Source organism: Ursus arctos, unplaced genomic scaffold (assembly GCF_023065955.2).
Source record: "Ursus arctos isolate Adak ecotype North America unplaced genomic scaffold, UrsArc2.0 scaffold_17, whole genome shotgun sequence".
NCBI classification, from domain to species: Eukaryota; Metazoa; Chordata; class Mammalia; order Carnivora; family Ursidae; genus Ursus; species Ursus arctos.
In genome coordinates this window covers 773334-796972 of record NW_026622841.1, presented here as the reverse complement: position 1 = coordinate 796972, position 23639 = coordinate 773334, and the positions used below count along the sequence as shown (strand labels likewise).

Sequence of the window (23639 nt, the reverse complement as noted above, 5' to 3'; positions counted from 1 at the left end):
GCATCCCTGGCGTGTAGCTGGCAGGTTTATGGATGTAATTGCTACTGTGATAGAAGAAAGTTCTCCCAAGCTTTTCAGTCATAGCATCAAGTTTCTGAATCATAGAATTGTAGAAAAAGACTAATGTTAAGATCTTGCCTCATAGTTTCTCCTGTGGAAGCACCGTTGGGAACACCTTCCTGTACTGGTTACTTCGCACGGAGGAGTGTGAATGTGCACATAGGTGCCTGTGACGAGACTGTGTGTTACTAAGTGGCCTGTGGGTGAGATTTAGCCCAGGCTCCCTCTTAAGTATATTTTTTATATTCCCATTTTAATTAATTTTACCTCTGTGTTATTGTCAGTAGTTTACATTATTAGAACTTCCTAAAAGCTCAGTAGTCATGTAAATAGTCGTTTGAAATGTATTAAGCCTTTAAGTTTAGAGTTATCTTCACATTTCAGAGAAAGATCTCTCAGGATTGCATCCTGCTAGAACGTCAGGCTGCGGCTTCTGCAAGGACATGGCAGCACACAGGGAGGATGTGATAAACCACCTTCCCCACATTTTACCGCAGTCCTGACGAACTGCCCGAACCGATCGAATCAAGCACTAGCACTGGAAACTTCCTTATAAGGAACCCATACCTGAGTACCAGGACAGTTTCGTGTTCTGTGGGCCACGGAGACAGGAGGAGGGTGCTAGATGGTCCGCACCATCATGGAGAGCATTCCCAGGGAGCAGGAAAAGGTGTGCACCCCACCTCTGCTCTTCTGCCCTACAGAGAGGCCCTCACTGCTGGGGAAGGCCGGCGGCAGTGTATTCCCTGCTCCTGAGATAAAGTCTGAGCCAAAGACCTGACCGTGTCTACCCAGCCCTCAGCAGCTTTGTGTGTTTGTCCTGTTAGTACAGAGAACACAGCCAAAGAGAAGCCCTGGTCAGGAGAGGCCAGAGATCCAGAGCAACGTCCACGCAAACACTGAGCAGCTCACGCTGCAGCTCCCAGGTACAGCCAGCAGCGTGGCGGGGGCGGCAGACGAAACTGCATCTCCCGCGGAGGACATGCCCAGGAGCACCTTGCAGATCAGAGCAGAGGCCGTGCTCCCCAAAAGGAAGAGACAGAGTAGGCGAGCTCGTCATGCCAGCTCAGAAACTCGGGGGCAAACAAGAGGAGAGGAGGAGGAAGAGAAGATAGGGGGACAAAAAGTAATGATTGAGAAGGCAATAAATTCAGAAATTATTGGCAAAAATAGTAACTAATATAAACTAATATAAACCAGTGCGTGCAAACTGCAAAATTAATCCAACACAAAACTTTTCTGGAACAAGGAGGATATTCCAAAGGGTTCTAAATCATTTCATGTAGCCCACTTAATCCTAGATTCTGAAATCTGATCGAGGTAACATGAATACACACACAGTACAGAAGAGATTCACAGATGAGCCTTAGGAGCAGAAGCCTGTAGTGCCCACAGACCTACAGTATGTTGGAAGACCAGGACCAAGGAGCATTCTTCCTGGGAATACAACTAGGAGGTATATTAGCATGGCTCTGGAGAAGTTGGAAGTCACTTAATAATCTCACTTCTATTAGTGAGTGCCTTAAAGAAGGCACTTAAGTTAAAATTCAGTAACCATTCCTGATCAAAACAAACTAGCCCCCTCTTCACATCCAGTGATAGTCAATGCAAAATAGAGAGGTCCTTTCTTAGCTGATTCATGATGCCAGTCTTAAATCAATACTCACCATCACATCACACAGATAAACTCTACAGTCGTTCCCAAGTGAAGAATAAAACAAGAATGTCTGCTAACACTAATGCCATTCCTTACCGTCCTGGACGTTCTACCAGATAGTATGTCAGAAAAAAATCATTATAGTTATTACAAGGAAATAAAATTACCACTTAGACATGACGTGACTGTATATCCAGGCAACCAAAGAATCATCATTCAGGAGACCCCAATAAAAATACACAAACCCATACTTTCTTATATATCAACAACAGCCTGCTACATGGAAGACGAGGTCCCATTCACAAAGCCACAACAATAAAAATATTTAATCATGAACTTAAGTAGAAATATGTCCTGTGGAAAAAAAACAGCTAATTTTACAGCTGTGCTTCAAAGCACCGTTATTAACGCTTTACCTGCACTCAGTCTTCTAACAGTTTCTGAAAGAGGTGTCCTCATTGATTGTTGAAGTAATTGTCAGCCTTGGCTCCACTTTGGAAACATCTGAGGACTTTTAAACCCTCCAATGTCTAGATTTCTTCCAAGCCCACTGAAACTAAATCTGCAGAGTTAAACATTCTTTACCAGTTCCTTACATTATTCCTAATTGATCTGTTTTAAAAACTGTTAATTTGACGAAACGTGAAGGTTACAGCATACGTTGCTTAATAAATTAGGTACACGCTTTCACATTAGACTGTCCTACAAATCTACATTTTACCAGCACAGCAGACTCTCCTGTGAAGAGCACTGTGCCAGGAGTCCATAGTCCTGAGTCCTAGAAACCACTCACCGCTGTTAGGCCTCCATTACCCATCGAAGGAGAGCAGGACTGTGTTTATGCAGTTACTGAAATACCCAAAGCAGTCCCAGACCTTGTGTCTAATCAAGAAATAGGATTTACAATTGCACACCTTCCCACGTCCAGTCCCAGGTGGCTTCAGGTGAATTCAACCAAACATTTCAGAGGAAATAATACCAATTCTGCATAAACTCTTCCAAAATACAGTAGGGGGAGAAATGCTTGTCTGGTGTTAAACTGACACCAGTATCAGACAAGGCCTCATGGTTTGTAGAGAGAGCTACAAACCAAATCACTTATGAGCATAGGTGCAGAAGTCCCACAGAGTGGGAGCAGGTGAAGCCCAACAGGAGATGGAAACGATAGTTCATCCTGAAGGACTGGAGCTTTCCCCAGGAAGGCAAGGCTGGTTCGACAGTCGTAAATCAGTCCGTGTAATTTATCCACACACCGCAGGGGAAATCCGCAGGGGAAATCCACATGATCGTTGCTGGAGCTTCAGGGGAAAAACACTTGGCAAAAATCCAACGTCTGCTCCTCATAAAATCTCTCAGTAAACTAGGAGTAAAAGAGTTTGTGCAGCCTAATAAGGACGTCTATGAAAATTCCTGCCACTAACATGATACCTCACGGGAAACACTGGGCAAGTCCTTGTACTGTTGGGAGAAGCAGAGGTGCCCTCTGTGTCCACACACAACTCCTGACCAGGGCGCTAACACAAGAGAAGAGAAATAAAAGGCATACAAGTTGGAGAGGAAGAAGTAAAACTGTGTTTTTTGGTAAAGGATATGATTATCTCCATAGAAAATCCCAGAGGCTCTACTAAAAAATGCTAATGTTTAAGAAGTGAATTTACCAAGATTGCACATCATATTTCCCATGTACAGAAATCACTTGTATTTTTATTTACTAGCAGGGAGCAATTGCAAATTGAGATTTTTTTAATGTACTGTTTATAATGCACCAAAAGCACATGAAATACTTCAGGACAGCTCTAACCAAACATGCCCAAGGCTTGTGTGCCATCAGCACCGAGACAGTGAAGGAGAGGCAGAGGGCCTGTGTGTGAGGGTGCACCGTGCTCATGGACTGAAGGACCTGCTGCTGCCGAGGCACCAGCTGATTTCCCGCGAAGATGCCAAGGAAGTGCCGCAGAGCGGGGGATGCTTGAGAAACGCTGCCCAGAACAACGGGACTGTCGTTCACAAAGCCTCAACCAGCGTCTCTCCCCATGTACTAAAATTAACTCAAGGGGCGCCTGGGGGGCTCAGTTGGTGAAGCGTCTGCCTTCGGTTCCAGTCACGATCTCAGGGTCCTGGGATTGAGTCCCACGTTGGGCTCCCTGCTCAGTGGGGAGTCTGCTTCTCCCTCGCCTCCCCACCTGTGCTCTCTCTCGCTCTCTCTGTCTCAGATAAAGTCTTTAAAAAATTAGCTCAAATTGGTCACAGATGTATGAAAAACCTAAAAGTATAAAATTTCTAGAAGAAAAAATCTGTAGGCTTGAGTCAGACAGTGATTTCCTGGGACACAAATAGCATAGTTTGTAAAAGAAGAAGTTGATGAATTGGACTTGATGGTAAAAATCACATTCTTCAGAAGACGCACCGTTAAGGCGAGGGCAAGCCACAGATCTGTAGAAGATGTTTGTGAAATACATATCTGATCAATGAGTGGAAACCAAAATATGTGAAGACTTCTCAGAACCCGGTAATGAGAGAACCACCCCCCGATTTAAATATTGGCAAGAGATCCGAACTGCATCCCCAAGATGTACTGACTGTAGAAAACTGCAAGAATGGTGAGGCTTCGTGCGTCTGTCAGGTGACTGTCGTTTTGTGGGGCAAGAACTGGCTGAAAGGTGGACTGGTAACTTGAGGGGAGGGAGACATTGCTTAGACCCCAGCCCGATGACGCTGGGCACCCGGGAGAGTGCGCGCACGAGCGGGTGCTCAGGACTGTCCCGTGTATGCTTTCACACGTGTCTTAGGTACCTGTCGGCCCTCCGCTTGAAGCCACTCCAGAGAAGAGATTGTTCTCTCTTATTGAAGGAGTGTTTCGTGCTGACCCCGAAAACACCGCAGTGAGCCCAGTAGACCTCGGGGGCCTCAGGCCCAGAGGTTCCAGAAGCACTGCGGGTTTGGGTGCCGGAGGGGACAGGTGAACAGACCCCTTGGCGTGTGCGTGTAGGTCGTAGTGAGTGCAGTGCTGCAGCGGAAAGAACAGGCAGGTGGAGGGGAGTGTGGGAAGGAGCCAGGACAGTAGTGCCTCTGGCCGTCTGCGTCCGCACAGCCTCCCGGAGCGCTGGAGGCAGGAGACACAGCTTGGGGAAGTGGCTGGAGAGAAGGGTGGTGGACGGGCTGCCAGCACAGCCCTGAACGCATGGCTGGGACGGGCAGTGGCTCCAGTGGGCCGGCGGGTTTGCTCTCGGTCTGGCATCCGCTGCCCTAAGCGTGCCTCCCCCGGTCGGAAGCTACGCGGCGGCCCTTCCGGCACGGCGGGGTTCTGGCGTCTCCAGTCCATGCTGTCATCACTCGAATTGCTTCACGCTTTGTAGCCATGATGTTTAGTGTGGCTTACGTGCTTTTGCAAAGTATATATATTTTAATTGTTTAAATGTTTTTAGGAGGAAAATAGAGTCAAGCTATCAGTGCCCTTGACATTTTCTTTCCTTTAATTTCTACATTTAATATCATTAGATAGAAGTTATTTTAGGAGTCTTTCTGAACAAATACTACTGCTCTATTTCATATAGAATTTGTATGAATTCTGACCTGGTTCCTTTCACGCCCACTGTGCTCTGGGTCGAGGTGGTGAAGCTCAAAACCAGAACAGGACGCTCTGTTCACCCTTCACCACAAGCTCATAGCCACGTGTCTGAGTCGGGGGGCAGGTACTGACAAGTACTGCGTGTTCGCCCATCCCTTGTGGTTGGTTGTTCACAGGCCTGTTCCAGAATGGTTTGATTTTGAATTATCCAGAAGCATCCTCCCCACCACTAAGCAGCTTGCATAGAACAGCAATTAAAGCATCTGTCTTGTGAAAAATTTTATACTTTTCTTCTGGTTGGCATTATATAGAGAGTTAATCCTCAAAATGATGATGATTGAAAACCGTTGGCACGGCACGCTGGCCAGGTATAAGCCACTAGATGGATTCTGCCACGAGTTGCTGCCTGGAACGGGTCGTGAAGGCACACACTAAGTACATAATAAACAGATGTGAGTCCACACGTGTAGACTGCCGAACCCACCTGGTGGGGCATGGAGGAGGTAACGGGGCATCGCAGAAGCATACAGTTTACGGTCAGAATGTAATAGTCCCCTTTCACTGTGGACGTTCAAAACTCACCTGGGGAGTCCTGGGTTGTTTGCAGCTTTTAGTGAGGTTTTCGAGGAAACGTGTGCCCGCTGCGCATTTCCTTTTCCACCCGAAGTGAGTTGCAGAGTTGTTCGCTTGTGCCTTCTGGATGTGCTCTTTCTGTTGGTGGCCTCGTGTCTTTGTAGTCCTGTAATTTAGAGCGTATTGCTCGTGCTGTATTAGCCATACGTGGTTTCAGGATCTTGGCAAACTTCAGGAGCTTAGTGACATGCTGGAAAGCGAGAGAACACGAGTTCTAATTCGAGCTGCATGGTGACTCACTGTTTAACAGTCCACACGCCTACGGGATACTGGACTCACATCTGACCCAGTCGCTCAGCTCAGGAGCAAGACGGCCCCCTCGTGTTGCTGTTCCTACAAACAAACCACCCAGCACGGGGCCTGGGGGGGCGGGTGGGGAGGAGTAGAAAAGAGCCACTTGAGAGCACTCCTAGTGTGTGGGTCTGGAGCTGGGGGCTCACTTGCCTTGTGCAGAGGCTCTTTCCTTCCTGGGAGGCCGCCACAAATGCCCCACCCCAGGCAGTACGCTCGGCAGCCTGCAGGGGGCGTGTCCACCACCGCGGGGCCGTTCCACTGTCTGGTGCTGAGTGGGTCGGTCCTCGTCCTGGGTGGGGACCTGAGAGCATGTGAACACTTACGCCCCCTGAGTCCTCGCTGCTTGGGAAGACCTGCCTGCCTGCCTTCAGTCCTGCCGCGTCTAACACAGTCTCTACTCGTGGCCCTGGTCACCCCAATTCAGACACACGGATTCTTTCTAGGACCAGAGATACCGCCTTTCTAGACGGCTTTACTTAATTTTAAAAAGAAGTGAAAAATCCCGAATCCAGTCAAAAGGCTATTTTTTTCTTTTACTCTTTCCCCAAGGCAGTGCCAAGTAACACTCGGGCACCTCCACGCAGCTATTCTGTTCTCTGCCCGACCTGGGAGTTCCCACTCCTGACCTGGCCGGGCTCACTGGTTGTGGGGAGACTCGGCATGTGGGGGAGGGTTCGCTGGCGCTTGGTAGACACGTGTTCTGCACGTGGTCAGACACACACTGCAGTTTGGTGTCCGCAAGACCTCCTTCCAGCCTGATGTTCACTAGTAGGACTGCACAGCTGTCAGACTCATGTCACAGTGATGACCACAAAAGGACCAGTGGGACCAGTGGAAGAGGTGCACAGGCCGGGGTCGCTGAGAGACCTGGCATGAGCGTCCTCTCGCCCCCCTCCCCAGGCGCTGTGTGGACAGCGCTCACTTGTTGCAGCGTGATGTGATAATATGCGTGGAGTGCTGCCAACCCAGGAAGCCCACCTGAGCCTTGGCGTCCAGGGTTTTCATTGGGGGTCATTCGTGTAGACGGGTGACCCCCATGTGGCGGACCTTCGTTTGCAGCCCCTGCAGGTCAAGGGGACACCACGAGACCGGCGCCTGTCAATAAGGCACAGGGGTGGTACAGAACACATGCAGCATGGCCTGCTCGTGCCCAGGGCGCATTCCCATGGCACGGCAGTCACCTCCCAGGAGCATGGGCCCAGCAGGCCAGGCTTTGTGCAGAGTCAGGCAGTTCCCCTACGCAGGGGAGCGTTCTGACCTTGCATTCACTCCCCAGCAGAGGTGACAGGTCACAGCATGCTCTCCTGACTCTGTGACCCTGTTTGGTCCTTCACTGTTTTTAGCAAAACATGAAAATCGCAAGCAAATCATTTCTAGATGGCAGTTTCTCTCAGTATTTGACAAACGTAAGCATTCAAGTTGTTGCTATTTGTATAGTTTATCTTCTGGAAAGGGAGAACAGAGATCTTACTGAAACAGTTAATGAAAATAAACAAAAGTAAAAAATTTGCTCATTTCCTTTATTTCCCACAAAAAAGGGAGAGGCATCAATTACACATTGAGAGTGGGGCTTCATGTTTACAAAGGTAAGTTGCTGGGTGTTCCTAGAACAGCGTGCTCCCGAAACGCAGCAGGAGAAATCCAGCACGTCAGATATGGTCTGACCAGCCCAAATACTGTACGGATTCAGGGCTTTGGGCTTATTCTTGTTTCGAATTTTGCCTTAGCTCTTTAAATTCAGTCTTCAGCCTGTTGAGCACATTATCAAATCTGGTCAGTGGTTTGGGTACCAGGCAGGTACCTCCTATCTAAGGACACCTCGTAGTCCTTCAGGCCACCCCGGGCACACAGAAGGTCAAGGTAAGCACAGCAGAAAAGGCCCAACGTCAGAATTTTCCCTTCAGTGAGACCGTGGGGTGTCTGTGCACATGCCCTCGTGGGCGGCGCTAGCCCAGCGCGTGTGGACAGCACTCTCCTTCCAGACACCAGAGCTGGTTGCACAGCATTGCTCACAGCAAGATGAGAGTTCTGCACCATTAGATCTCACTAGTTGGCAATCTAATATGTAACATTTTGCTGTCCAGAATTTGTAAGTCAGCTAGTAGTATGATTTTGTTATTTAAATGAAACTTGCATCTTTAAAGGGAAAATTGGGGAGCAGAAATTTGTACACTGTACATAGCTGTTCCTACCTCAGCAAGCAGACTTGTGCCCAGTGATGGGCGAGGGGGGCCAGGTGTGGGCAGTGGGGCTGGACAAGGGGGCAGGAAGCCTCCCCTCTTGCACCCCACACTGAGGGACCGCAGCATGGCTGAGCAGCTCGCCCACGACGGGCCACCTTCAGTCTGCTCCTCGAGGAAGGGACTGGGCTTTAGATGAGGAGCCAGGGGGAGAAAGGTGCTTGGATCCCTTTATGCCTTTTTTAATAGGAATGCATTTCTGACTCTCTCTCTGAAGTAACCAAAAGTATAGGATCATTACTCAGTCATGCTTTTCTGGAATTATTCTGTTCCGCTTACTATGGGCTAATTCCTTATGCAAACTTTTTAGATGAGAAATTTCTGCAAGGTGAATTCTGATGCCTCGAGTTATTTATAAAATAAAGTGAAATTGCAAACTGTGTAAATAAGTCTTTACTCTCCTAGAACAGCAGTCATACATGTCTATTTAGTTCCTTTACAAGATGCTCACGATTTGGGGAAATAAAGACACCCCATGGGATACAGGAGGCCGAGTGGTGTGTTGGGGACCCTTTACAGCCAGCGCCATGGAGCGTGGCCGTTTCTACCATCCCGCAGTAGTTCTTGCCAGCGGGGTCCAGGATGGTGTAGAGTGACGCCCTCAGCTGTGTTCCAGACCATCCGCAGTCCACGGAACCTCTTTGTAGTCCTAGCAAGGATCTGACTTCAGCTTTTCCTACGTTATCATCTTCGGATGCTCCCGGCCTCCACACAGGGCCCTGCATCAAGTTGGAAGCATTAAAAACGGCAAGCCTCTCCTCACCCTCGGTTGACTGTTGTGCTGGAACCTTCCAGTAGTTAGAACTGTGGAAACTATCTAGAAAGCCCCACTTTAAAAGTGATTCCTGGTCTGCCCAAGGGACGTCCCAGATGACGTCTGTAAGAGAGGATGAAGCGTAGAACCCTAACATCGACCTAGATGTGCTGAGCGTCCCCGGTGGCCTTCACGTGCATGGCAGCCTGAGAGGTGGCCTGGCCGCCACCGCCATACAGATGAGGAATCGGGGTGGGGGCTGAACTGAGCCGTCCTGCCTTGAAGCCAGAGCTGCGGAGCCTCATGGAAGCCTGTCCGCAGCGTGACTTGGCGGTGGACGCTGAGACTCAGCACTAACGTTCTGCTCCCCAGACAGAACTCACGATGCTCCTGCAGGGTTTGATTTCCCAGCCGTAGGTCAAGTGCCAGACGCGTAGGTGGGGAATAAAATAGCAAGCAAGGATGCGGCGCTCGGCCAGGGACAGACCCTGGCGTCAGTCACAGGAGGCCCCACACAGGCCCCCAGGGAGGAGAGGGGCTGGGGGGCAGGAAGAGCGCTGCCTTCTGCTCTTGTGGCCGTCTTGCTGAGTGTGGGGTCAGCAGACCTCCTGCCAACTGATGAATCTCTTTTTTTTTTTTTCTTAAGATTTTATTTATTTATTTGACAGAGATAGACAGCCAGCGAGAGAGGGAACACAAGCAGGGGGAGTGGGAGAGGAAGAAGCAGGCTCATAGCGGAGGAGCCTGATGTGGGGCTCGATCCCATAACACCAGGATCACGCCCTGAGTCGAAGGCAAACGCTTAACCGCTGTGCCACCCAGGCGCCCCCAACTGATGAATCTCTTGTCCTGAGGTGACTTAAAGATAAACTGATTTTTTTTCCAGAAAACACTGTCACGAAAATACTCTTCATAAGTTAACTTTAAAAATTATTCTTCTGTTCATGATTCTCACGTCTTAATGCTAAATAACCACAAATAAGAGCACACAAGAACACTTCTGTGTTTGCGTGCCGGCCGTGCAGCAGGGAGGTTTGATCCCTTCAGGTCTAGAACAGTTTGCGCTACATTTCCCCCAGGATGGAAGAGGCCAGCAAGCCTCCGTGCCCTGTGGGAGCCGGGGCCACTGGCAGAGCTGGGCTCTGAGTTCTCAGATGTTCAGGTGGCCCGTGCACTGTCCTCAGTCACCCACTCATCTCTCATTTTATAAGAGCAGGAAAACACAAGGGACGTGGCATTGCAGGGCCGCCGGAAGCACTTGGAAGGCACTGTAGCTCGGCGTTCCGTCCAGTCTTAGGACCTGGCCTCTGGGCAGCAGCGTGATCGGTAATGGTGGTTCTGCGAGAAGGTGCGACCGGGGGCTCTCACACTGCTGGTCTTTAGCCTTCGTGTTGTTACTAAGTTCCTGACGCAGCCGCAGAAGCCGCAGCGCTCTCGTGGAGGCATTGGAAGCGGCTGGAGTGGGCGAGCTGTCCCGCCGCTAGCCTGTTGCTTCCCTCCCACGGAGCGCGTGGCCTCACTTCTTGCTGGTCTCCCCCAGGTGGCCCTGGTGCAGTGGACGGAGAGCGTCGGCCTCACCCTGGTCAGCAGAGACCTTGCCTCCATGCAGCTGAGGACCCCCGGCGGCCAGATCCTGACCTACTGCATCCTGCAGATGTTCCCCTTCACTTCAGAGAGCAAGCGCATGGGGGTCATCGTCCGGGTAGACTCACCGCTCGCACTCCCTTGGGCTTGCGCGTGGCTCAGTGCTCGCTGTGCGCCCCACGCTGGCAGCCCAGGATGTTTCACTGTTCAAACAATTTATGCTGCTTGCTTATGTTTGAAATAAAATCTAAACTAAGAATTTATGCTGAGAAGCTAGTGAGCTGTAGCGGCAGTGATGGACGGTCACTCCTGAGAGGACAAAGGCAGAGCAAGTAAAAGGTGTTAGCGATTACTTGTTGAAGTCGGCTGAAGCTGTTTGCTTCCAGCAGCAGTAGCACACCAGGGAGCTTGGCTGCAGAATGATTTACGACGATAAAGTTGCTGACATGCGTCTCTATTAAACATTTTTAGCAAATACCAAAAACATATCTTGGAAGGTGGCTAACCAAGGAAAGCTTATTCAGTGACTATTTGAGAGAATTAACCTTTCCTGGCAGTACAAGGCACATATCCATTAACGGATTTTGTTTCCACAACCTCGGCACCTCGTCTTGAGATCTGCACTTACGTCCTGTCTTGTTTGCCTGAACATCTGGGGGCGTTGCCCCGAATAGGAAACTATTTGGGTAGCTCACTGCAGAATAGGTTTAGGGAGAACTGCTTTCCGTAGTGCATTTTTGTTCACGGGGCCTCGACTCCCCGGGAGCAGCGTGGCCTAAACATCCCTGTGTTTCCTTCTGTCTCAGGACGAGTCCACTGCAGAAATCACCTTCTACATGAAGGGGGCTGACGTGGCCATGTCCTCCATCGTGCAGTACAACGACTGGCTGGAGGAGGAGGTAAGCCGTGGCAAGGGTGCACACTGCCACCACTGGAGGAAACCCGGACACCACATTCTAAACCAGACGGTGTTGCTTTTCCGCCATGTCATTTTAAGTGGTTCTGGTTCCTCTCCATTTCGTAAGGTAGGAAGGACAGGGGTATTATTTAACTATGAATAGCTTCCTTTCTATATAAACAACTGTTGTTTTTGGGTTTTGTGTGAGTGCATGTAGATACATAAGTAGGTCTTTATTAATAGTATTTTGTTTATATTGCTGAAACAATAGCATTACTAATCATTCACTAAAAATTCTAAAATAATATTGCATATACAGCCCAGGTCGTATGTTAATATATTTATTTTGTAACCTGTGTCATTTGCAAGATTTCAATTAGGATTTTAATGTCATTCTAATTCGTGTGTAGGATTCACTTTAGAAATAGAAAATAAGATACAAATATGATGAATCCTACATTTCAGCAAATTCTTCCTAAAGAGATAGGGTTATATTTAGCCTCATGAGGTCTACGTTTCTGGGTGAACAGAAAAGTTGGATTTCAGAGTAAAACTGAACCTCTGTCTTGCGTGCGTGTCACCATCGATGTCCATGGGTCACCCCGCCGTGGCCCGGGCACTGTCGGTCAGTGCAGGAGCCGCGCCCCCACGTCCGCGGCAGTATTGGCAATACGAATCAATAGCTCCTTCAGGCAGTTGGATTTAATCAGGCACATGAATAAATTAAATTCCCTGAAGACCTAGTAAAATGCCATAAAAATTACTTTTGGTCATAATGATGTGCAATTAATTATAAAATTCTTGTTTAATTTATTTAGCTTTATGAGGTTAAATCAATAAATGTCTTACAACAGACAGATAATGTCAGATTGTTTTTCACAAAGATAACTTTATTAAAAATCCTTGTGCATTTTTTTCCCAGCGTTACATTTTCTACCCTTAGATAAACCCTTTCATCCTCCATCCATGTCTTTGTTGTAATACTATTACAGTCTGAAAGCCTTTACCTTGTGTAAAACAAACACAAAAACAAAAATCCTGGCACGTTCTCCGAGCCTGAGCGTGCACGGAGCTCCTCTGTCTCAGGCAAGCTCCCCATGTTGGATTCTTGGCTACAAACTTTTATTCTCCACGTATTAAACAAAACAGACACATGCCACCAACACCTTGCTCACCGCATCCCAGAGAGAGCCAACTTTGTAGAACCCTCACTGTGCACAGACGTGCAGTGAGCAGGTCCCAGACGCGAGAGGTGCTCGGGTACTTGGCCTCCTTGCTCTGTGTGCAGGTGTGTAACACCCGTCAGAATTGGGGATCGGCTGTGGGGGGCTGCAGGGACTAGCGCTCTGCTGTCCCCAGAGCATGTGTGAGGCAGGAGCTGCGCTGGTCCTCGTGCTTCAGACCTCGTCAGCCAGATGGATTAGAGAGGATTTCAGGAAGTCGGAGTAGTTTATACCCTTTTATTTGCAGGTTTTTACGTCGTGGGGGCAGATGTGGTAGATGAGCTTGGTTAGACACGAGCACCCCCCCAGAGAGAGGTACAGTTAACGTGGACACACCAGCCCTTGCCCCCGGGGACGGTGAAGGAGGAGGTCTGGGCGCGTGGCCAGGCGGGGCAGAGTGTGTGTGCAAAGTAGTGTCTGGACTGTTGGTCCTCGAGTGTGTGCTCGTCCCTGGGGACATGGGATTTCCACTCATGCCTCTGATTCTGAGTGCACGGCTCCCTCAGTGGCCGTAACTCTGCCGTAACTTGTGGCTGCCGGCCTCTGGGCATCAGCGCTCGCGTGCGGGGCAACAGTGGAGGCGGCGTTGTGTGCCCAAGCTTCCGAGTACTCCATCTCCTTTCCATTAACAAACACCAGCTAGTTAGTTTGTCTGGGGTGCATTTGCTTAAATGCATGACTCGAGCATCAGGCTTACGTCTTGGAGTGGACACGGGAGACACCGATTATGACTGGCTGTTGTCTGGCTCTCGTGTAAAGTCTGGTAGCCCTTGCTGTTGCCTGAAAATGCTTCCGAAGACCCTCCTTCTGTCTCTGGGCATCCTGGCACCGCCTTTGCTTGAGCCCTGCCCAGAACATCTGCAGCACAGGGCTGTGGTCCAAGCTGGAGCCCCTGCCGCGGCCCCGAAAGGCTCACACGTCTGAAGCACAGTGAGCACCGTGGCACTATGTCATCCACCGAAACAGGCCACATGTGCTGCAGCTGAGAGCTTTAAACCATGGTCAGAATGTGAGATAGTTCCTCAGAGCTTGAATTGAAGAGTCAACAAGAAAGAGATGAAGGGGCTCTCAGGAGCCGCCCATGGCCTGGATAAGCCTTGGCTGGTAGTAGTATTCTTTTTTTTTTTTTTTTTTTTTTAAATTTATTTATTTATTTGACAGAGATAGAGACAGCCAGCGAGAGAGGGAACACAAGCAGGGGGAGTGGGAGAGGAAGAAGCAGGCTCATAGCGGAGGAGCCTGATGTGGGGCTCGATCCCATAACGCCGGGATCACGCCCTGAGCCGAAGGCAGACGCTTAACCGCTGTGCCACCCAGGCGCCCCCTGGTAGTAGTATTCTTGATGTGTAGACACCGTGGCTTCAGAGAGTGGTATAACTGAGTGCTCATGTTGTTTTTTAAACTTCTTTTTCATGAAAACCATTACTCTTGAGATGCTGCTGTTGACATTCTCAGCTTGGGCATACCTCGGGCAGCATCTGATCATCAGACTGCCTGTCTGTGTGTCTGTCCCCACCGGCCGAGGAGCCAGTGCCTCCCTTGGGGCCTCGCTCAGCATCTTCTCCCCGAGACTCTTTCTCTCCCTGTTTCCTCCTGCTCTTCAGTCGGGGGCCCTCCGGGACATGGGCACCAGAGACACGGCCTTGTTTGGCTCGCCTTGGAGTCTGAGGACAGTAACCAGCCCAGGACGTCTCGCCCTGTGCATGCGTCCTTCTCCCCGGCCCGCCCGGCTCTCCAGGAGAGGGCTTATGTTCGGGGTGAGACAGCTACCTGCCCCACAGGCCTGCTCCCAACCTGCAGAGACGGCGCTCACACATTTCCAAGCCATGCATTTTGAGGGCCTGAGCAGGCCCCGTGCCATGCGGCAGCATCCCGTCCGTGCAGCCTGCGAGAGGGAATGCCCTGTCACAGAAGGCAGTGGCGCTGGGGGCCCGCGGCTCCAAAGAGCTGGCGTCTGCTCCCACAGCGCTGCCTCCGTCTCCGCCGGCTGCGTGTGCCGCCGTGTGCACAACCTCGGGCGTGGCTCCTCGGTGCCCATGAGTATGTGTGTAAGCCGCGTCAGAGTTTCTGGGCCCTGTCCCAGGAGTGGCCCTACCGCCACCAGCATGGAGGAGCTCGGGCAAACCTCTGCAAGTGCAGGGCAGAGCGCCAGCCTGCTCCCTGCACACAGGTTGGCACCAGTCCCATAGGCAGCCTAGAATCAGGCTGTCTCTCTCCCTTCATCAACTAAAACTGCCCAGTTTTTCCTCTAACAGGTGAAAAATACCCTGTTATTTTGGTGCATTCTCTGATTGTGAGTGGAATTGATACCTTTCCACACACCTATTAAATGCGTTCCCATTTCTTGTGTCGTAACTCAAGCCTGGGCCTCTGGCCTTGCTCCGGGCCCCTTTCCCTGCAGAATAAGATCCAGATCCCAGCACGCAGCCCAAGGACCCTCAGGGTCTTCCCCTCCTCCCACCGCACTGCCACCTGAGACCACTCCCCCCCATTGCACTGCCGCATGAGGCCTTCCCACTTCCAGATCTTGCCCCTCCCACCCTGGCACCCAGAGTCCACATTTCTGTTCTGCCGTGTGCACCCTGATGTAGACATTGCACGTGATACCATTTTTGAAAAGTCTTGTTGAATGTGGGAAAGCAGTGTGCTTGCAGTCTGAGAGCTGCCCTGTGACCACAGCCCGCCTGTGGAGATTAGGGGACAGAGCCATCCTTCCATTGTGGCTGTGATCACAGGACATGTCTGTGAGATGAGCCACGTGCCATGCACATGCTCTGCCAAATCTCAGCAGTAGGAGGCGCACTGAGAAACCATAGGTAGTATCAGGTGCACAGGCACAGTGACAGACGTGGGAAGTTCGGGCTCCTGAGCAGGGGAACGGCCTGGACCGCGGAGCAGTACTGGCGAATGCCATAGGTGCCTGTCCCCATCGCAGTTCACAGCCGGGGGCCGCGTGTGACCTGCATCTCCTTTTCCAGTGTGGAAACATGGCCCGGGAAGGTCTGCGCACCCTCGTGGTCGCCAAGAGGGCGCTGACAGAAGAGCAGTATCAGGACTTCGAGGTGAGCCGACTTTCCAGCCCCTTCTCCCCCACGGGCTTCTACCCATCAGACGTGTCCCTGTTGACATGGGTGCGTGCTGCTGGTGTGGACACACACACGACCTAGAGCAGCCTAGCTGCCCCTGAGCACTGGGGCGTCCACTCCAGTGTGCTGGGAAAGGGGTGTGTCCCCTGCACAGACAGGCTTCTGTTGGGGCACAAATCTGCCCCCACAAGTCCCCCGGGATGACTTGGACGCCCCGCCAATCTCTCCTCAGAGCCGCTACAGTCAGGCCAAGCTGAGCATCCACGACAGGGCGCTCAAGGTGGCCGCGGTGGTGGAGAGCCTGGAGCGGGAGATGGAGCTGCTGTGCCTCACAGGTGTGGAGGACCAGCTGCAGGCGGACGTGAGGCCCACCCTGGAGATGCTGCGGAATGCGGGCATCAAGGTACAGCTGCAGGCCCACGAGACGGACTGCTTCTGGGGCCAGCAGCGCTTCTTTCCTGTTAGCGCCTGGCCAGCTTCCTCCTTCCTGGACATCCCCCCCAGATCAGCCTCACCCAGGCCAGTACCCCCAAAGTCACCTGGGACCTCCACCTGCCACTTGTCCCAGAGGACGACCAAGCCTGTCCGTCACTAGCAGCAGCCCACCCTACCTGCCCTGCCCCCATGCCTGCCCTACCCCTACTCCACCCTTTCCTTGCCCTGCCCTGCCCTGCCCCAACCCTGCCCCATCCCTGCCCGCTGGGGTCTCAGGCTCACTCACTGCCCAGCTTTGTCCCTCAGACATTTGTGGGTCTGGGCGTCCTTCAGGTGTAAGGTCAGGACAGTCCAGGCCTCAGGAGACCTTGGGTCTCACACAGGATGTGCTTCCCTTGTGCTCTAGAGCTTTCTGCTCACAACGGCACGTCTGGCTTCAGAATCACGAGGCCAGTTCAGACTCAGGCTCTGGAATGATCTCAGCCTGATAGTGCTGCACAGCCAGCGTTCGGACGTGTGACTGCCGTGACCAGGGCACCTGCTCCTTTACCACGATGTTTCCCTCACTTTGCGTGCGTCCCCCTGGCCGCGGGTGCTAAAGCAGCGAGCGCTCCTGGTGTGCACGCTCTGCATGTTTCTGGATTGATTGCTAAACGCTGTCAGTGTGTGGGGTCCTGCCCTCCTTCCTTCCCGTCTAAAGAAGGGGACCCTGCATCTCTTCAGAGAACATGAGGATGTGATGTCAGGTGGCAGGTCCGCAGATCACACACGCCCCTGAGCCGCGGTCCAGCTTCACCAGCGGTGGGGGCTCTTGCTGTCTTACATCAGTTGTTCCCAATTTTGTCTTAACGACGTGCCGTCATCTTAGGTCCAGGCTCAACAGGATGAATACAGGTGTGTGAAGTAAGTAAAAAGCACAAGTCCTCAGACACTGAGAGGAGCCACAGGCAGATGATGCCTCAGCGGAAAACCAGTATGACATGAGCTTTTGTTTCCTGTGTCCAAAAATGCATACTTACATACGATACAGTAAACACCCGAGGAAGTCAGGTGTCCGTGAGAGATTGCTAGAAGTTTTCTGCTGTTACATGAGATATGAATGTGAACCATCCCGTCATATCTTAAATGTCTGATTCTCTGCGTGGTGTAGGGATGTTTATACATATAATACGTGCTTATGGCATTTTTTAAAGTAAAAGTAGTAGTATTTGACGTGTTTTATTTGATACAAACAACTTTTGGCTTAACTGGTTCCCCTTTTTGAACCTCGGCTTCCAATTGAAAAATAAGCAAGTTGGAATAAGGATCTCTAGGTGCTCCTCGCTCTGCAAGCCCGTGACCACGCGGTGTGTTCCGGGCCCGCTTGTGCGGCATGCAAGGCTCTGTGAGCCTTGCCCTTGGGCGAATACAGGCGTGTGGTTAGTCTCAGCCTGAGGTTCCTAAACCCCGTCATTCACGTGCCTCCACATCTCAGCAGCTACATCTAACATTGCTTTGCTCCTGCTTGTTTTAGCTAAGTAGGTCGACAGACCTTTTTTTCATTGTGGTAAAGTGTTTGTAGTGTGGCATTTACCATCTTAACCATTTTTAAGTGCACATTTCTGTGCAGCCGTCCCCACTGCCTGTCTCCAGAACGTGTAAATCCGACCCTCCATCCCCATGAAACACTAACTCCCCTGGGCCCCCCCAGCCCTGGCACCCACCATCTGCCTTCTGTCTCTGGGGGTGAGGCTCCTCGAGGGCCCTCCTGCCACTGCAGCCACACGGCTTCTGCCCCCGTGTGGCTGGCTCCCTTCCCTGAGCTCTGCGTCCTCCAGGCCCATCCATGTCACAGCGGGTGCTCGAAAGCCCCCTTTTCAAGGCTGCGTGCTAGTCCATGGCGTGCGTGCCACCTTCTTACCCGTCTGTCAGTCGGTGGACACTGGGTTGCTTCTGTGGTCTGGCTGGTGTGAATAGTAGTGCTGTGAACATGGGTGTGCGGGTGTCTGTTCGAAAGTACACGCTGTTAAGGGCTCTCCATCTGCACTTCTCTCCTAGATTTGGATGCTAACGGGCGACAAACTCGAGACTGCGACTTGCATTGCCAAAAGCTCCCATTTGGTGTCTAGAACACAAGACATTCACATTTTCAGACCAGTGAGTATATGTCTAAAAGCACTTCAAGTTTTAAATGTTTTATCTCACAATCAAAACTTGTTGGTTTTACTAGATTGTATGTGCAACTATTTAGTAATTACTAAAGAAGAGAAATATTGTAATTTTCTTACTGAATTTATGAAAACATTGCAAATAGGTTTCTATTAGCTGCCCACATTACATGGGATAAAACAGCTGCATTTTGAAGGAGTGAAACAGGTCTAAATTCAGAAGTGTTTTCTGTCGTACTCTTGGTTTTATTTATTCACCAAGTACCCGTCTTAACTGCTTTAAAACAGACATACTGGCATCATTTTCTGTTCCGTTTACAAAGTGTATGTTGATAAAAATCACATTTTTGTATTAGTTATACCCGTCAGTAGAAATGTGTTTTTAATCTATCATTTTCAAATGAAATGTTGTTTAATTAGTTCAAAGAAAATTAATAAAAATGGTCTAAAGTTTTTGTTTTTACTTTTTACTTATGACTAATGTCTGTAAGTCTCCCGGGTCTTGATTGATGGTGGTAAGCAGACACGGTCTGTCCGCATCTGCTCTGAGGGAAGTGCTTGCACCTAAGAAACAGCGATATGAATATAATTTACATGTAAATGTCCTTTATTTCAAAGCATCAGCATGGCAAATTAGGCCCTGCAGACGACTGTTTGCAATTAAATTATTAATGATTCTGATAAAACTTTAGATCAATTTTTGTTGACTTTTCAGTGTTAACAGCCGCACAATTGAAATTTCCACAGTAATTCCTACCTGTCTAAAGAGGGGTCTGAGATCCGTTTGGACCACGTGAAACTTACATCTCGGTCCTGCAACGTAGCATTTCTTCTGTGCCCTGTAAAGATCTCTGCAGAACGAATGTCAGAGACCAGTGTGGGGCTTTCTGAACTGCGTTCATTCTCAAATTAATGATATTTCAAGAGTATGGCTTGATTTTACTTTTAGATTGTTTAGTCCTTCGAGTGTTTTGTTTGCTTGAGCTAACAGAGAAAGTCGAAACCTGTGGCAGAGGTAGCAGAAGCATTCCATACGAACATTCTCCAGCACGTGGCGTTTACGAGAAGGGGCATGTTTAGATGAAGCCTGGGCTTGAGATCACGGCCGCTACGGGGCTGGCCTGGGCTCTGGCAGTGGGCACACTGAAGTGTCTCTCTAAACTGCGTCCCTGCTGCTAACAGTCACCCCACCCAGCACACAACCACCCTGTGAAAGTGCCAGAAACTCCCCCAGTGAGCATCACCATCTCTCTGGGGAACACCCCACAAACAGCTGGATGTCCTCCTCACGGCACAGCTGTTAGCGCCTGGGTCCCGTTTCCTGATGAGCCACCTCTGGTCACGTTATCTCACAGTAACTGTGGGACTTGAAAGCACTTTACAGTGTAAGTGTCCTGCGTTTAGTTGTCACAAATTGGAGAAGAGTTGGTGTTAAGCAAGTAGGTACTTATTCCCGGCACCGTACAAGAAATGCGGAGAGGGGTTTGTTATAGGACTGGACTGCCTGTGTAGAGCACCTTTTGATTTTAAATAACGTGCCTGAAGATTTCACTGCGATTCATAAAGAAGGGCTGTTTGTGCCTCTGAGTTAGATAACACTGTAATTTGGGTGCTTTTCTCCCTTTTGTGGAGGTAACCAATCGGGGAGAGGCCCATTTGGAGCTTAACGCCTTTCGAAGGAAGCACGATTGTGCGCTGGTCATATCTGGGGACTCCCTGGAGGTGAGACTGTTCTCTGACCACCTGTCTGTCTGTCCGTCTGTGTCCCTGGAGGTGAGGCTGGTCTCTGACCAAGCACATGTCTGTCCGTCTGTCTGTGTCCCTGGAGGTGAGGCTGGTGTCTGACCAAGCACATGTCTTGTCTGTCCATCTGTCTGTCTGTGTCCCTGGAGGTGAGGCTGGTGTCTGACCACCTATCTGTCTGTCCGTCTGTGTCCCTGGAGGTGAGGCTGGTCTCTGACCAAGCACATGTCCGTCTGTCTGTCTGTCTGGGTCCCTGGAGGTATGGCTGGTGTCTGACCAAGCACATGTCTGTCTGTCCGTCTGTCTGTGTCCCTGGAGGTGAGGCTGGTCTCTGACCAAGCACCTGTCTGTCTGTCCATCCGTCTGTCTGTGTTCCTGGAGGTAAGGGTGGTCTCTGACCAAGCACCTGTCTGCTTCTCCTGCTGGTGGGCCAAGGGTTTTCTGAGTCAAATACTTAGTACTTTCGGAGTACTTTTTCCATTATTACTTTCCTGGCAGTGGTTATGCAACTCTCATGAGCTTTTATAGCCTCAAGAACCGTCATGGCAATGCCAGAGGGCTAACTCTGTCCTTACTATGTTTGAGGTTGACGTATTTTAGGCTTCTTCAAAACTCTCTTTAGGGGCTAGGCCTCATGCTCATTGTTAATAGCACAGCTCCCCTTGGAGTCTTGACTGTGGCACCCACTATCTTGACCTAAATGTGCCCAAACCAGTATTTCCAAGAGTGGGACATGGGAACGAGCTTGCGGCCCTGCAGGAAGGGCTGGCATGGCTCCTGGTTCTGGAACCCCGGAGCCCGTGCCCCAACTCCCCGACCTTTTTCCCTTACCTCCCCTCCCACCTCCTTATGGGCCCTCCCCAGGAATAAACCCCGTCTTTGCTGGGCAGGAGGTGGTTCTGTGTGCCTGGCTGTATGCTGGCACCTCCTGGACCCTCCGTCCCGGGGCGTGCAGCGCCGCTGCTCCTGGGCCTCACCTGGATCCTCAGCTTCTCCCACTGTTGGTTTCAGAGGATTTCCCGCCTGCGGAGTTGTTCACCACGTGTCCCTTTGCTTTCTGGCGCCCAAATGTGCGCTCCCCCCTCCTCCCCTTGGGCCCTCCTTAGACACTCATGTCTCTCTCAAAATCTCTCTTTACAGTTATTTAGGTGTGTTTTGTGATGGAGCAAAAGTACCTACTTGTGTTAGTTAAATCCAGCATCCTTTAGGAGTATATATTTTTAATTAAATCTTCTTGCTACTTTGGTCCCCACCAGAGATGCACATAGCAGGTCAACATAGAAAACCTGATGGTGGAAAACCCTCCCACCTGCCCCTCCTTCCCCCGGTCCTGCTCCCCAGAAGCACCGTCTTCTGTTTCTGTGTTTGGGTCTTCCAGGGCCTCTGTCCGTCCTCTCGGTAGTACGCTCTGTCCCCACTGCTTCATCCGCCAAGTACCTGCTGTCGGGGAATGGAGCTCACCGTCCCAGGTTTTAGGGGGCAAAGTGCATGAAGCCTCCTCTCTGCCCTTCACACGGGGCATCTGGCTGTGGCTCCCGTGCACTCTGCACCCTCTGGTAGTTGGCTGAGATGCTGTGCTAGTCTTCCTATCGAAAGAGATTATTCTAATCGATCCGATGATGTGAAGTTTTATGGGTCTAAACTAGAGCTTGCAGGTGTGGGCCATGTTTTATCCTGTCTCATTAATGAAGTTTTTATTTTTATTATTTTTTTTAAGATTTTATTTATTTATTCATTCAACAGAGATAGAGACAGCCAGCGAGAGAGGGAACACAAGCAGGGGGAGTGGGAGAGGAAGAAGCAGGCTCATAGCGGAAGAGCCTGATGTGGGGCTCGATCCCACAATGCTAGGATTACGCCCTGAGCCGAAGGCAGACGCTTAACCACTGTGCCACCCAGGCGCCCCTATTAATGAAGTTTTTAAATTGACTTGAATTATAAGCGTCTGAGGGTGAAGGTGTCGCCGGGGAGCAGTGGCTTTGTGATTTGAAGATGACCTGGCACTCAGTTTGTTTCATATCCTGATGTGCTTTGAAGAGGGTTGAGATGGCAAGCAGGAAGTGCCTGCAGGCTGTCAGGATAAAATAACGCGAACACGAAAGCCGGAGCAAAGGGAGCGTGGGCATAGGAAGTAAGATCCACTTGGTGCGAGGACATCCTGCAGGTACAAGGCCGTGCAGTCCCAGGGGGTCGGACGAGTGGCCACGAGCTGCTGGCCACCAAAGAACAAGTGAAGAGAAGGTCGAGGTGGTCGCAGACCGGCAGGCCCGCGGGCACGCAGTCCTCCGCTGTCCTCCACTGTCCTGGTCCTGGGCAGAAGCGTCTGCAGCCCCTGAGGGGCCCAGCGGGGTCGGAGGAGCATCATGCTAGAGTGGGTGTGGGCGCATTAGCCATCCTAGGACACGCAGCCCACGGGCCCCTGCAGGTTCACGTGCTGTTGGTGATGGTTGGCGCCACGGGGTTTCAGAACCTGGATCCAACAGGATGTCCAGTACAACGGGGGGGCCCCGCAGTCTAAGGCAACTTTGCGGGGGGTTTATTTTGCCGACCAACTTGGAGACTTAGGGTGGAAATAGAGTGTTTTATCTTAAAGATGAAACAGATCTTGTTTAGCCAAGGTGGGGCTGAGATCACCTGAAAAGAGACAAAGACTAAGTGGGAAGCTTTGCATGGTGGGTCCCCCCCATCTCAGTCACACAAGCAAGGCGGCATCTGTCAGCCCCGTGCAGAGCCACACTGGTCCGTGGCGAGGCTCAGGGTGAGACGTGGGGTTCTCCCCCCCGCCGCTCCCCAACTGCAGCTGCCCAGCCCTGCCTGGACCCTGACCACTGCATGCTGCCCGTCCACATGGACGGCTGTCTGTGCAGGCACTCGCTTCTTGCATAGGGGCCTCAACACTGGCCTCTCCTGCTGCCTCACCCCTGCCGCCTCTGCATGCCTTCGAGCTCTGAATCCCCAGCCAGGCAGGGTGGGCGTGAGCTGGGGAAGAGGACGCAGGCAGCGTGTACCCCACGTGCTGGCACAAGGCTGCTGCGTTTCTCCCCCCTCGCTCTTTGCACCCCACAGACCGTGGCAGGCGGCAGGTGTTCACAAGGCTCTGTTTCCCAGGTCTGCCTCAAGTACTACGAGCACGAGCTCGTGGAGCTGGCCTGCCAGTGCCCGGCCGTGGTGTGCTGCCGCTGCTCACCCACCCAGAAAGCCCACATCGTGAAGCTGCTGCAGCAGCACACCGGGAGACGCACGTGTGCCATCGGTGAGTGCCTGGCTTCTGGCCCCATCCGCGGTGGCGCTTGGAGAGAAACGGGGGTCTTCAAAGC

The 23639-nt window shown here is 51.1% G+C and overlaps 1 protein-coding gene across 8 annotated transcripts in view; it reads left to right on the top strand.

Annotated features, from left to right (window-relative positions):
- The window catches only part of ATP9B (ATPase phospholipid transporting 9B (putative)), a 250435-nt gene that overhangs the window by 206512 nt on the left and 20284 nt on the right, over positions 1-23639 (top strand). For all 8 annotated transcript variants that reach the window (XM_057313321.1, XM_026496508.4, XM_057313320.1 and 5 more), the window contains 7 exons: positions 10747-10908; positions 11597-11689; positions 15890-15973; positions 16230-16400; positions 18470-18568; positions 20212-20301; positions 23431-23575. In XM_057313321.1, coding sequence (XP_057169304.1) covers positions 10747-10908; positions 11597-11689; positions 15890-15973; positions 16230-16400; positions 18470-18568; positions 20212-20301; positions 23431-23575 — 844 coding nt within the window. The remainder of the gene's footprint in view (positions 1-10746; positions 10909-11596; positions 11690-15889; positions 15974-16229; positions 16401-18469; positions 18569-20211; positions 20302-23430; positions 23576-23639) is intronic.